Source organism: Oncorhynchus gorbuscha, linkage group LG23 (genome assembly GCF_021184085.1).
Source record: "Oncorhynchus gorbuscha isolate QuinsamMale2020 ecotype Even-year linkage group LG23, OgorEven_v1.0, whole genome shotgun sequence".
NCBI lineage: Eukaryota > Metazoa > Chordata > Actinopteri > Salmoniformes > Salmonidae > Oncorhynchus > Oncorhynchus gorbuscha.
Window position 1 is genome coordinate 56,266,993 of NC_060195.1, and position 12,397 is coordinate 56,279,389.

The 12,397-nt window shown below is 44.1% G+C and overlaps 1 protein-coding gene across 1 annotated transcript; it reads left to right on the top strand.

Moving 5' to 3' along the window:
* Nucleotides 1-8,450: 8,450 nt before the first annotated feature.
* On the top strand, nucleotides 8,451-11,760 carry LOC124011354 (frizzled-7-A-like). The gene is made up of 2 exons (XM_046324644.1): nucleotides 8,451-8,835; nucleotides 9,170-11,760. The coding sequence occupies exon 2, from the start codon at nucleotides 9,182-9,184 to the stop codon at nucleotides 10,859-10,861; it is 1,680 nt and encodes a 559-aa protein (XP_046180600.1). The 5' UTR covers nucleotides 8,451-8,835; nucleotides 9,170-9,181; the 3' UTR covers nucleotides 10,862-11,760.
* The last annotated feature ends 637 nt before the right edge of the window (nucleotides 11,761-12,397 follow it).

Sequence of the window (12,397 nt, forward strand, 5' to 3'; positions counted from 1 at the left end):
AGAGAGAGAGAGAGAGAGAGAGAGAGAGAGAGAGAGAGAGAGAGAGAGAGAGAGAGAGAGAGAGAGAGAGAGGGGAGAGGGGGAGAGAGGATAAAGATAACTAAGAGAGAGAGAGAGAGAGAGAGAGGAGAGAGAGAGAGAGTATAAAGAGAACTAGAGAGAGAGGGGGGGAGAGGATAAAGAGAACTAGAGAGAGAGAGAGAGCGAGAGAGAGGGAGAGATAGAGAGGATAAAGAGAACTAGAGAGAGAGAGGGGGAGAGAGAGAGAGAGAGGATAAAGAGAACTAGAGAGAGAGAGGATAAAGAGAACTAGAGAGAGAGGGGGGAGAGAGAGAGAGTATAAAGAGAACTAGAGAGAGGGGGGAGAGGATAAAGAGAACTAGAGAGAGAGAGAGAGGGGGAGAGATAGAGAGGATAAAGAGAACTAGAGAGAGAGAGGGGGAGAGAGAGAGAGAGGATAAAGAGAACTAGAGAGAACTATACTACCCACCACTGCGACTTGTATGCTCTAGTCGGCTGGCCCTCGCTACATATTCGTCGCCAGACCCACTGGCTCCAGGTCATCTACAAGGCCATGCTAGGCAAAGCTCCGCCTTATCTCAGCTCACTGGTCACGATGGCAACACCCATCCGTAGCACGCGCTCCAGCAGGTGTATCTCACTGATCATCCCTTAAGCCAACACCTCATTCGGCCGCCTTTCGTTCCAGTACTCTGCTGCCTGTGACTGGAACGAATTGCAAAAATCGCTGAAGTTGGAGACTTTTATCTCCCTCACCAACTTCAAACATCAGCTATCTGAGCAGCTAACCGATCGCTGCAGCTGTACATAATCTATTGGTAAATAGCCCACCCATTTTCACCTACCTCATCCCCACAGTTTTTATTTATTTACTTTTCTGCTCTTTTGCACACCACTATCTCTACCTGTACATGATCATCTGATCATTTATCACTCCAGTGTTAATCTGCAATATTGTAATTATTCGCCTACCTCCTCATGCCTTTTGCACACATTGTATATAGACTCGCCTTTTTCTTCTCTACTGTGTTATTGACTTGTTAATTGTTTACTCCATGTGTAACTCTGTGCTGTCTGTTCACACTGCTATGCTTTATCTTGGCCAGGTCGCAGTTGCAAATGAGAACCTGTTCTCAACTAGCCTACCTGGTTAAATAATAAAAAAAATAATAAAAAAATAGTAAAAAAGAGAGAGCGCGGGAGAGCGAGAGAGAGAGAGAGAGAGAGAGAGAGAGAGAGAGAGAGAGAGAGAGAGAGAGAGAGAGAGAGAGAGAGGCTAAAGAGAACCAGAGTGGGAGAGAGAGAGTGGAAGAGAGAGAGTGGGAGAGAGAGTGAGACTGTGGGAGAGAGAGGAGTGCTAAGAGTGAATCACAATACAAAGACTAATGATGGCACGACACCCCCTGAAAAAATGTCCCATGCCATGTTGGATTTTTCAGCTGCATAAGAAGCAGTATTTGTGGACGTGTCATGAGTTAGATCAATAAAGCAGGAGGATGAGGAAGCAACATTGGTTCAAAACATTCCAGATGTCCATTCGAGAGCCCTGACCAGGTTATCAGTAGAGTGAGGGAAGCAGTGTGACCCCATGACCCTTCCATGACCCTACATACCCCAGATTCCCCCTGGCCACAGGTTGGCTCTGAGAGGAGCCCTACCACTGGTGAAAGAAGAGAGGGAAGAGTGGGGGGGGGGTTGTCTTAATTCGCTAATTAAAGCCAGATTTGAGTCCCTAACCCCCATCCACAAGGACAAGCAAAGATACTCTCCCCCCACAGCGGACCCTCGGTAGCATCAGGGAATTCTAATAACGAATATAACATTTAGGCCAGAGAATCTAGGATTGTGCTAAGATCAAAGATCAATGGAATTTCTGAGCAAATCGAGGTCAAATGTTCTCTGGTACGCCTCAGTGTTATCATCTAATATACTGTACCATGAAGACAATCAAATTGAATAGGAAGAAACTGCTTCACAGATCTATTTCAGTGAGCCAGAGTCAGACACATAGCTGTCTTATGTATGAGACGTTAGGGAGTCATCCCCCTCCTGAACAACTGCCAACTCCAAGCTGCTCCTTCAGTTGAACCCTTGGTGACCCAACTCGGTGCAGCACTCTGTATGCAGTCCAGATACATCTATCAGGACCACTGGACACTAGACAGTGTCTTATATTGTACATAGCTACCTCACTGAAGCTTTGATCTCAGGAGGTATGCTATGCTAAACCGATTTGAGCAATTACTGCCAATTTTGACTTCAGTACCACTCAAGGGCTGAGAGAAACCTGAAAGAAACCAAGGCAAGAAAATGGAACTGGTAGAGAGAAAGAGAAAGAGAGACAAAGAGAAATAGTCAGAGAGATGAGAAAGCGAGAGAGAGAGAGGAAAGAGAGAGAGAGAGTAGGGGAGAGAGAAAGAGAGAGAGTGGGGAGAGAGAGAGAGAGAGAGAGAGAGAGAGAGAGAGAGAGAGACAGACAGACAGACAGACAGACAGACAGACAGACAGACAGACAGACAGACAGACAGACAGACAGACAGACAGACAGACAGACAGACAGACAGACAGACAGACAGACAGACAGACAGACAGACAGACAGACAGACAGACAGACAGACAGAGAGAGAGAGAGAGAGAGAGAGAGAGAGAGAGAGAGAGAGAGAGAGAGAGAGAAAGCCCCAGGACAGCAACACAATTAGACTCAAATTATGAAAAAGCAAAAAGATAACTATTTGACACACTGAAAAGAATCAACCAAAAAACTGAGCAAATTGGAATGAGTTCAAATGGCCATTCCCTTTTTGGCCCCCTAGGCTATGTATGATTGATGTTGGGAGCTCAGAGTGAAGTATACTCACCTCTCTCAGTCTCCAAATTTACATGGAGAACGCAAGCATGCTGCTGCTATACTCTAACTATGATCTATTTTTTAAAACCCATTCCAGAGGTAGGCCGGGAAAGGTTTTTAATTCATGGAATATTGTAAATTAATCAATAACCGAACAGCATCAGTCATTGATGATGAGCTCTAAGACATGATTAATTGATTGATGGGTTAGATTTGCATAGATATCTTGCTGTGATGGAACCCTGCATGGTTTGAAGTGCAGATAGTGTTGCATACTTCCTTAACGAAGTCTCCTCTCTGTGAAACTTCAGTTAGTGTCATCAGTTCTTCAGTTCAGCTAAACTTAATCTCTCCATTTCGTCAGATGGCTATTTATTTTTCAGTTGACTTTTTCATAACTACACTTACTACCAGTCAAAAGTCTTAGAACACCTACTCATTCAAGGGTTTTTCTTTATTTTTACTGTTTTAAAATAAATCAAAATATATTTTATATTTGAGATTCTTCAAATAGCCACCCTTTGCCTTCATGACAGCTTTGCACACTCTTGGCATTCTCACAACCAGCTTCACCTGGAATGCTTTTCCAAAAGTCTTGAAGGAGTTCCCACATACTGTATGTTGAGCACATGTTGACTGCTTTTCCTTCACTCTGCGGTCCTACTCATTCCAAACAATCTCAATTTGGTTGAAGTTGGAGGATTGTGGAGGCCAGATCATCTGATGCAGCACTCCATCACTCTCCTTCTTGGTCAAATAGCCCTTACACAGCCTGGAGGTGTGTTGGGTCATTGTCCTGTTGAAAAACAAATTATAGTCCCACTAAGCACAAACCAGATGGGATGACGTATCGCTGCAGAATGCTGTGGCAGCAATGCTGATTAAGTGTGCCTTGATTCTAAATAAATCACAGACAGTGTCACCAGCAAAGCACCCCCACACCATCACATCTCCTCCTCCATCAAATCAAATCAAATGTATTTATATAGCCCTTCGTACATCAGCTGATATCTCAAAGTGCTGTACAGAAACCCAGCCTAAAACCCCAAACAGCAAGCAATGCAGGTGTAGAAGCACGGTGGCTAGGAAAAACTCCCTAGAAAGGCCAAAACCTAGGAAGAAACCTAGAGAGGAACCAGGCTATGTGGGGTGGCCAGTCCTCTTCTGGCTGTGCCGGGTGGAGATTATAACAGAACATGGCCAAGATGTTCAAATGTTCATAAATGACCAGCATGGTCGAATAATAATAAGGCAGAACAGTTGAAACTGGAGCAGCAGCACGGCCAGGTGGACTGGGGACAGCAAGGAGTCATCATGTCAGGTAGTCCTGGGGCATGGTCCTAGGGCTCAGGTCCTCCGAGAGAGAGAAAGAAAGAGAGAATTAGAGAGAGCACATGTGGGGTGGCCAGTCCTCTTCTGGCTGTGCCGGGTGGAGATTATAAAAGAACATGGCCAAGATGTTCAAATGTTCATAAATGACCAGCATGGTCAAATAATAATAAGGCAGAACAGTTGAAACTGGAGCAGCAGCACGGCCAGGTGGACTGGGGACAGCAAGGAGTCATCATGTCAGATAGTCCTGGGGCATGGTCCTAGGGCTCAGGTCCTCTGAGAGAGAGAAAGAAAGAGAGGAGAGAATTAGAGAAAGCCGGAAAGTAGAGCATTGCAGTAGTCTAACCTAGAAGTGACAAAAGCATGGATTAATTTTTCTGCATCATTTTTGGACAGAAAGTTTCTGATTTTTGCAATGTTACGTAGATGGAAAAAAGCTGTCTTTGAAATGGTCTTGATATGTTCTTCAAAAGAGAGATCAGGGTCCAGAGTAACGCCGAGGTCCTTCACAGTTTTAATTGAGACGACTGTACAACCATTAAGATGAATTGTCAGATTCAACAGAAGATCTCTTTGTTTCTTGGGACCTAGAACAAGCATCTCTGTTTTGTCCGAATTTAAAAGTAGAAAGCATTTCCCATGCTTTACAGTGGGAAATTATCATGAGTAGACACAGAGGTTGGAACCAAAAATCTAACATCTGGACTCCAGACCGAAGGACAGATTTCCACTGGTCTAATGTACATTGCTTGTGTTCCGGGACCCAAGCAAGTCTCTTCTTCTAATTGGTGTCCTGTAGTAGTGTTTTTTTTGCAGCAATTTGACCATGAAGGCCTGATTCATGTAGTCTCCTCTGAGATGTGTCTGTTACTTGAACTATGTGAAGCATTTATTTGGGCTGCAATCTGAGGCTGCTAACTCTAATGAAGTTATCCTCTGCAGCAGAGGTAACTCTGGGTCTTCCTTTCCTGTGGCGGTCCTCATGAGAGCCAGTTTCATCATAGCGCTTGATAGTGTTTGTGACTGCACTTGAAGAAACGTTCAAAGTTCTTGACATTTTCGGGATTGACTGGCCTTCATGTCTTAAAGTTATGATGGACCGTCATTTCTCTTTGCTTATTTGAGCTGTTCTTGCCATAATATGGACTTTACCAAATATTTTACCAAATTTACCAAATAGGGCTGTATACCCCCCTACTATGTCACAACACAACTGATTGGCTCTAACACATTAAGAAAGAAAGAAATTCCACAAATTCTATTTTGTGTTGTGGATTTTGTGTTAATGGAAATGCATTCCAGGTGATTACCTCATGAAGCTGGTTGAGAGAATGAGAGAATTGAGAGAATGCCAAGAGAGAATGCCAAGATTGTGCATAGCTGTCATCAAGGAAAAGGGTGGCTATTTGAAGAATTTGTTAAACACTCTTTTGGTGACTACATGATTCCATGTGTTATTTCATAGTTTTTGATGTCTTCACTACTATTCTACAATGTAGAAAATAGTACAAATATAGAAAAACCCTTGAATGAGTATGTGTTTTAAAACTTTTGACCAGTAGTGTACGTATTGTTGTGGTTGAATGGAATTAAAATATACTGCTTGAACAGTGCACAAGAGAAAGCATTGGCAAAGCTCTGGCATACTCTACATTAATCAATAGAGACAAAGGCACTCTCACCAACATTTCCCATCAATGTTTCAAGATTTAGCAGCGAGATATTCATTCTCACTCCCTGGTAATAATCAACAGTCACAGGATGGCAAAACGGAGAGGCCACCTACTTAGGTTCTGTAGCAGCCACAGCGTAGTGTTAGGTATAACACACGGTTGCCAGTAGAGCAGAGCAAAAACAGAGCTTTCTAAAGAAACACATCACCCACCTGGAGTCTGCATCACAAATGGGCCCTGGTCAAAAGTAGCGCACAATATTATAAATAGTGGTGTAGCAATTAGATATCATTATAATGACACACTACATTAGATTATCTGGTGAATAAAACCCAATTAGATTGACCGTCCACAGTGTGAATCAGCATGCGTGTGTCCCTAGATACGGCGTATTATGCAGGTCCCAAAGACTGTGTCTGTATAGTCATTCATAACAGATTACAAAGACTGTATCTGTATAGTCATTCATAACAGATGGAGATTGGGGTTAAGGTCTATAATGTGTTCATATAGGAGAGGGAACAGTGGTAGTCTTTAGGCTAGCAGGGCCCATTGAGAAACTGCAGTGACAGTTGAGGTATAAACACACCCACGTCCGCACGCACGCACACACACACACACACGCACACACACACACACACACACACACACACACACACACACACACACACACACACACACACACACACACACACACACACACACACACACACACACACACACACACACACACACACACACACACACACACAGAGCTCTCTCTTTTTCAATGTAGCTTGCTTTCAGCCCTGAGTCAAAAACATTCCCATATGGTTTGCTGCATAGATTCAGAGGGATGGTATAAATACACAGCTGTACTTTCAGACCTCGGGGGTTGTGTTCTGCTGGTCTCTCTGAGGGGAACGGGGGGAGGACGGGAGGGGTAGTACGGTATGGCTTTCTCTGCTCTGGGAGCCTCGATTGAAATACACAACGTAGAAGAAATAAAGAGAGAGAGAGCAACAGCAAATCCATATGCTGGATGGGAAACATCAAGGCATTTCCTCCCTATAAGCTCTCCCAACGCAGTGGACCACCATCTCTATAGAAAACCAACATTATATTACACACACAATACAAAACAGCAAGCTTCAGGAAAACCATGTAGGGAAAATCTAGACCCACACTCTTAGAAAAAAAAGGTTATATCTTGAACTTAAAAGGGTTCTTTGGATGTCCCCATAGGAGAACCCTTTGAAGAACCCTTTTTGGTTCCAGGTGGAAACCTTTTGGGTTCCATGTAGAATCCTCTGTGGAAAGGGTTCTACATGGAACCCAACATAGTTATCCTATGGGGACAGCTGAGGAACCCCTTTGAAACCCTTGTTTCTAAGAGGATAGACTACTACTATGTAACCACATAAATGATACATCACATGGTTACATCATATAGGCTATGTGCTGCTATCTCATGATAATCCCTGTTGTGGGTGTGAAGATATCCAATCAATAGGAAAATGTGAAAAATGTATGTATGTATATACAATGTTTCTATTAACATTAATACATTACCATACAATAGGGTACAATTGTCACGTTTGCTCCCGCTCCCCCTCCCCAGCATTACTCACTTCTGCACCATCATTACGCACACCTGCCTTCCCCCCGTCAAGCGCATCAGCGATCACTGGACTCACGTGGACTCAATCACCTGTCATCACCCCCCCCCATATCTGTCTGGTTCCCCGCTCTGTTCCCGGCTTCGGCATTAACTGTCGTTTGTTGTTGTTTACCCGTGTGCTGACGCTGTTCCTGTTCTGTTACCTGTCTGTTCCTGAATAAATGTTGACTCCCCGTACCTGCTTCTCATCTCCAGCGTCGGTCATTACAACAATAGCAGCCCATTAGTTTGACTCTATCACTGCATGCAAGGCCATCTCTAGCACCATCCAGAAAACGACCTGACATTCACCAAGAATGACATTATAAGGACATTTGTTTTGAAAAACTCAACAAACAACTTAAAATTATATTTGATGAATAAGCCATGTGCAAAATGCTATAACATACTTAATGGAGAATCAAGTCCATGAGTAAAATGTTCTTGGCTGCCTAACAGTTTCTGCAGTCCATAAACCAAGATGATTTACCAGAAACTATAGGCTCCACTCTGAAATTAACAATACCATAAATATGACAATTATTGCTCTACTTTGTCACAGGCCTGGCTTACGAGTTTAACCCTGGACACTATTCTGACAAACAGAGTGAGATATAAGGCTTGCAAAAGAACATAAATTACTTCATGAAGGTCTACGAAGCTGAAAAGAGGTGGTCTAATGTTATTTTTCAACTTCTAATGCTTGAATGTCTCCTAAATTATCTACAGCCCGCTCCCAACATAGAATATAAAACGTTTATATCCTACACCATTTTAATTGAGTAGCAAATCAGTTTATTTAAAAAAACTCATCCAGGTTATCGCTGAAGATAGCATAAAACTCCACCCTCTTCACTTCACTCCAATCAATGACGAGATGGGAGAGAAAACAAATCATTCAATTGGTGGAGAAAGTGTGGTTTCAAGGCGCCCCTAAAAAGACGCATGTGTGGGCACCAAGAAACCGATCAAACTCAGTATGGTGTAGGGATCAATCTAGCAAGTTTCTCCAGAAGGGCAGATCACGGTTTTAGCGGTGTGGGAAGAATTCGTTTGACGAGTAGTATACATGTTTTTTGAAGAGATTTGACTTTTACTACAGAATTTGAGCCGGGTTCATCGTAGTAGATAGCCTACTAATGCGCCTCGAGCTGAACATTGGCTGAGTTGTAAAGGCGAGATGGAAAACCATGAGCTTTCGCAGACTTCAACTTTGCTTCAACCTATAATGTGATGTAACGAAGATTTGTGGGAATCTGGAAGAAATTAGTCTACGCATTCCATTTTCAAGTCATACGGTTGTTTCCAATACGAAGAAGCAGGTCAGTAAAGGAACGAACTGCAACAACAACAAATAAACCGATTCTTTATTGGAATTTCCCAGGTTCTCAGTGGTTTGATTGGAATAAAAAAAATCCCTCACCAGCAATCCTCCATTTTCTTGGAGAGTTCTATGAACACTGGCATAAGGAATGTGGGGAGAGCGACCGAGGGCATTTTTCAAGCATTTAACTTTGTTTTAACTTTAGGCTCCTCTCCCTTTTTATATAGACGGAGAAGAGAGGACATTTCAACCTTTTTGTGGACTGAGTTTGATTTGGGCTTTTTGCAGCTCCGGGGTGATATTCTAAGCCACTTTTTTTGTTCTGAACACAGGGGGCTGCTATCATGGCGGTAAGGATAACCTGTGAGTGGATTTGGATAACTGGGTGCGCGCTGGTGACTGTTTGTCTTCTGCTGGAGCCGTGTACCGGTCAGTATCATGGCGAGAAAGGCATTTCTATACCAGAACACGGTTTTTGTCAGCCAATTTCCATTCCCCTCTGCACGGACATTGCCTATAATCAAACCATCATGCCGAATCTTTTGGGACACATAAACCAGGAGGATGCGGGGCTGGAGGTCCATCAGTTTTACCCGCTCGTGAAGGTTCAGTGTTCCATGGACCTTAAGTTTTTCTTGTGTTCCATGTACGCACCGGTGTGCACAGTTCTAGAACAAGCCATCCCCCCATGCCGATCACTGTGCGAGCGCGCACGCCAGGGCTGCGAGGCGCTCATGAACAAGTTCGGGTTTCAATGGCCAGAGAGACTCCGCTGCGAGAACTTCCCCATCCACGGCGCTGGGGAGATTTGTGTGGGTCAAAACACTTCAGACACGGACATCGCTACCTCGGACCCCACTCCCAACCTGCCAGAGCTCATGACCTTACCCCCAAACATCGGCCGCCCTGCTGCCCAGCCCTTCTCCTGTCCCCTACAACTTCAGGTCCCAACCTACCTCAATTACAAATTCCTGGGGGTGAAAGACTGTGGTGCCCCATGCGAGTCCACCAAGCCCAACGGACTAATGTATTTCCGCGAGGAGGAACTGAAATTCGGCAAACTCTGGGTGGGTATCTGGTCTATCTTGTGTTGCGTGAGTACACTGTTCACTGTGCTCACATACTTGGTAGACATGCGGAGGTTTCGCTACCCGGAGAGGCCCATCATCTTCCTCTCAGGCTGCTACTTCATGGTGGCGGTGGCCTACACAGCAGGCTTCTTCCTGGAGGATAAAGTGGTCTGCATAGACAAGTTTAAAGAGGACGGTTACAAGACGGTGGCCCAGGGCACCAAGAAAGAGGGCTGCACCATCCTCTTCATGATTCTCTACTTTTTTGGCATGGCTAGCTCCATATGGTGGGTCATCCTGTCCCTCACCTGGTTCCTGTCTGCTGGTATGAAGTGGGGTCACGAGGCCATCGAGGCCAACTCGCAATACTTCCACCTAGCGGCTTGGGCGGTGCCGGCGGTCAAAACCATCACTATCCTGGCCATGGGGCAGGTGGATGGGGATCTTCTCACGGGGGTGTGCTACGTCGGCATCTACAGCGTGGATTCATTACGAGGGTTCGTCCTGGCCCCCCTGTTCGTCTACCTCTTCATCGGAACCTCGTTCCTCCTGGCCGGGTTCGTGTCTCTGTTCCGCATCAGAACCATCATGAAGCACGACGGCACCAAGACGGAGAAACTAGAGAAGCTGATGGTGAGAATCGGCGTGTTCAGCGTCCTGTACACCGTCCCCGCCACCATCGTCATCGCCTGCTACTTCTACGAGCAGGCCTTCCGCGACCAATGGGAGAAGACCTGGCACATGCAGACGTGTAAGCGCTTCGCGGTGCCGTGTCCGGCCAACAACTTTGCCCCGATGACCCCGGACTTCACGGTGTTCATGATCAAGTACCTGATGACTATGATCGTGGGCATCACGTCCGGGTTCTGGATCTGGTCAGGGAAAACATTACAGAGTTGGTGCAGGTTTTACAAACGGCTCAGTAACAGCAACCAAGGAGAGACAACCGTATGAACTTTCTAGAAGGTTAACGTGGAGGAGTTATACATGTTTATTGAGCATATCCCTTCCCACCTCCTATTGGACATAGGACAATTGAACTCTGAAAAAAGTACTTTTACTTTGGGAATGTCCCTCCTGACAACCTTATGAGCCATTGGCTGAACATTTGTTCATTATTTGGGGGGGGGGGTAACTTTTCAGTAACCCCCATAACATTTTTCAACATTCTATAATCTCATTTAAACCACAATGTGCCACCCAGTGATGTAACAGCAGCAACGAAGAAAGTGTCTGTTTTGCCATTTACCTTTTCAATATGTCTTCAACTATTTTGTATTATGAAGTGAGTTTCTCATCCAAGGAGCAACAAGGATAGAGGGCTAATGTCTGACAAGACCAGTGATGTGTGTTATGTTTTGCGAGGAATTACAAAGGTTTTTAGAATCTGCATTCCATTCCTTGCTTCTGTACTTTTTACATTTTTGTGCCCATTTTTGTTACGTGTGGCTGTTACTTTCAGACTAACTTGCAGACATCTGAGAACATTCATCTTGGCACAGAGAGAAATGTCTAACACACTCACTTTATTTTAGTTGTGTATAGTGTTATATGTCCCAAATGGTGCCCTATTCCCTATATAGTGCACTGCTTTTGACCGGAGCCCTGGTCAAAAGTAGTGAACTACATAGGGAATAGGGTGCCATTTGGGATGTGATCTAGCTGTAAGATGTTGCTATTAAATTGCCACGTTACAGGCCACATTTTGTAATTATTCACTTTTTTTTTTTTAAGAACATATGTATTTATAAGAATTATAATCTTGCTGTTTCTACTTGATGTTGCTTAATGTAATATGGCTTGTATCTTGTACAGTTTCACAGAATAAAAGAATGTTTTTAACCTGCTGTCACTTCAACGTCATTGCTGTTCATTATTGGATGTTTTAAGCGCACGTTTGCGTCATTCAAGGATTTGTTTTAGACAATGTAAAACCAGTGAGATTGTGATGACTTCCTGAAACATATCCAATGAGTTGAAAGAAGGGTAAATGAAGGCCGAGAGATTCTGTTTTAACATAGTTTGGAATATCAACAATTCCACACCTGATGTCCTCAGTTACTTTTACCATCTGCTTGCACAATACTCCCTATAAAGACTATAGTGTGGACACATTACCCTGTTATACAGTATGTTGCTATTTAGTTTCTCTGGTCGTCTCCTGTTCTATCCCCCAGGTCTAACTTCTACTCACTCTGCTTGCCAGTGGAATAGTATCTCTCTAAATGGTGTCAGGTCAATATATCAGAGCCATTGATAAAGAGATGGTATTTCTGTAGAAAAACAATAACTAGCATGATTTGTTTAAAGGGGTTTTTGCCCTTAACTTACGAACAGGAAATCTCAACACACTGCCTTGAGCGGATCTCCTCCTCCTTTCCTGATGAAATGTGAGATCTCCTTTCTGGCTTTCCTTGTTTTTGAGTTCACCTCTACCCTTTTTGTTTTGGTTGTGTGTTTTAGACAGGGCGGAGTGTAGCAAAGACGTTT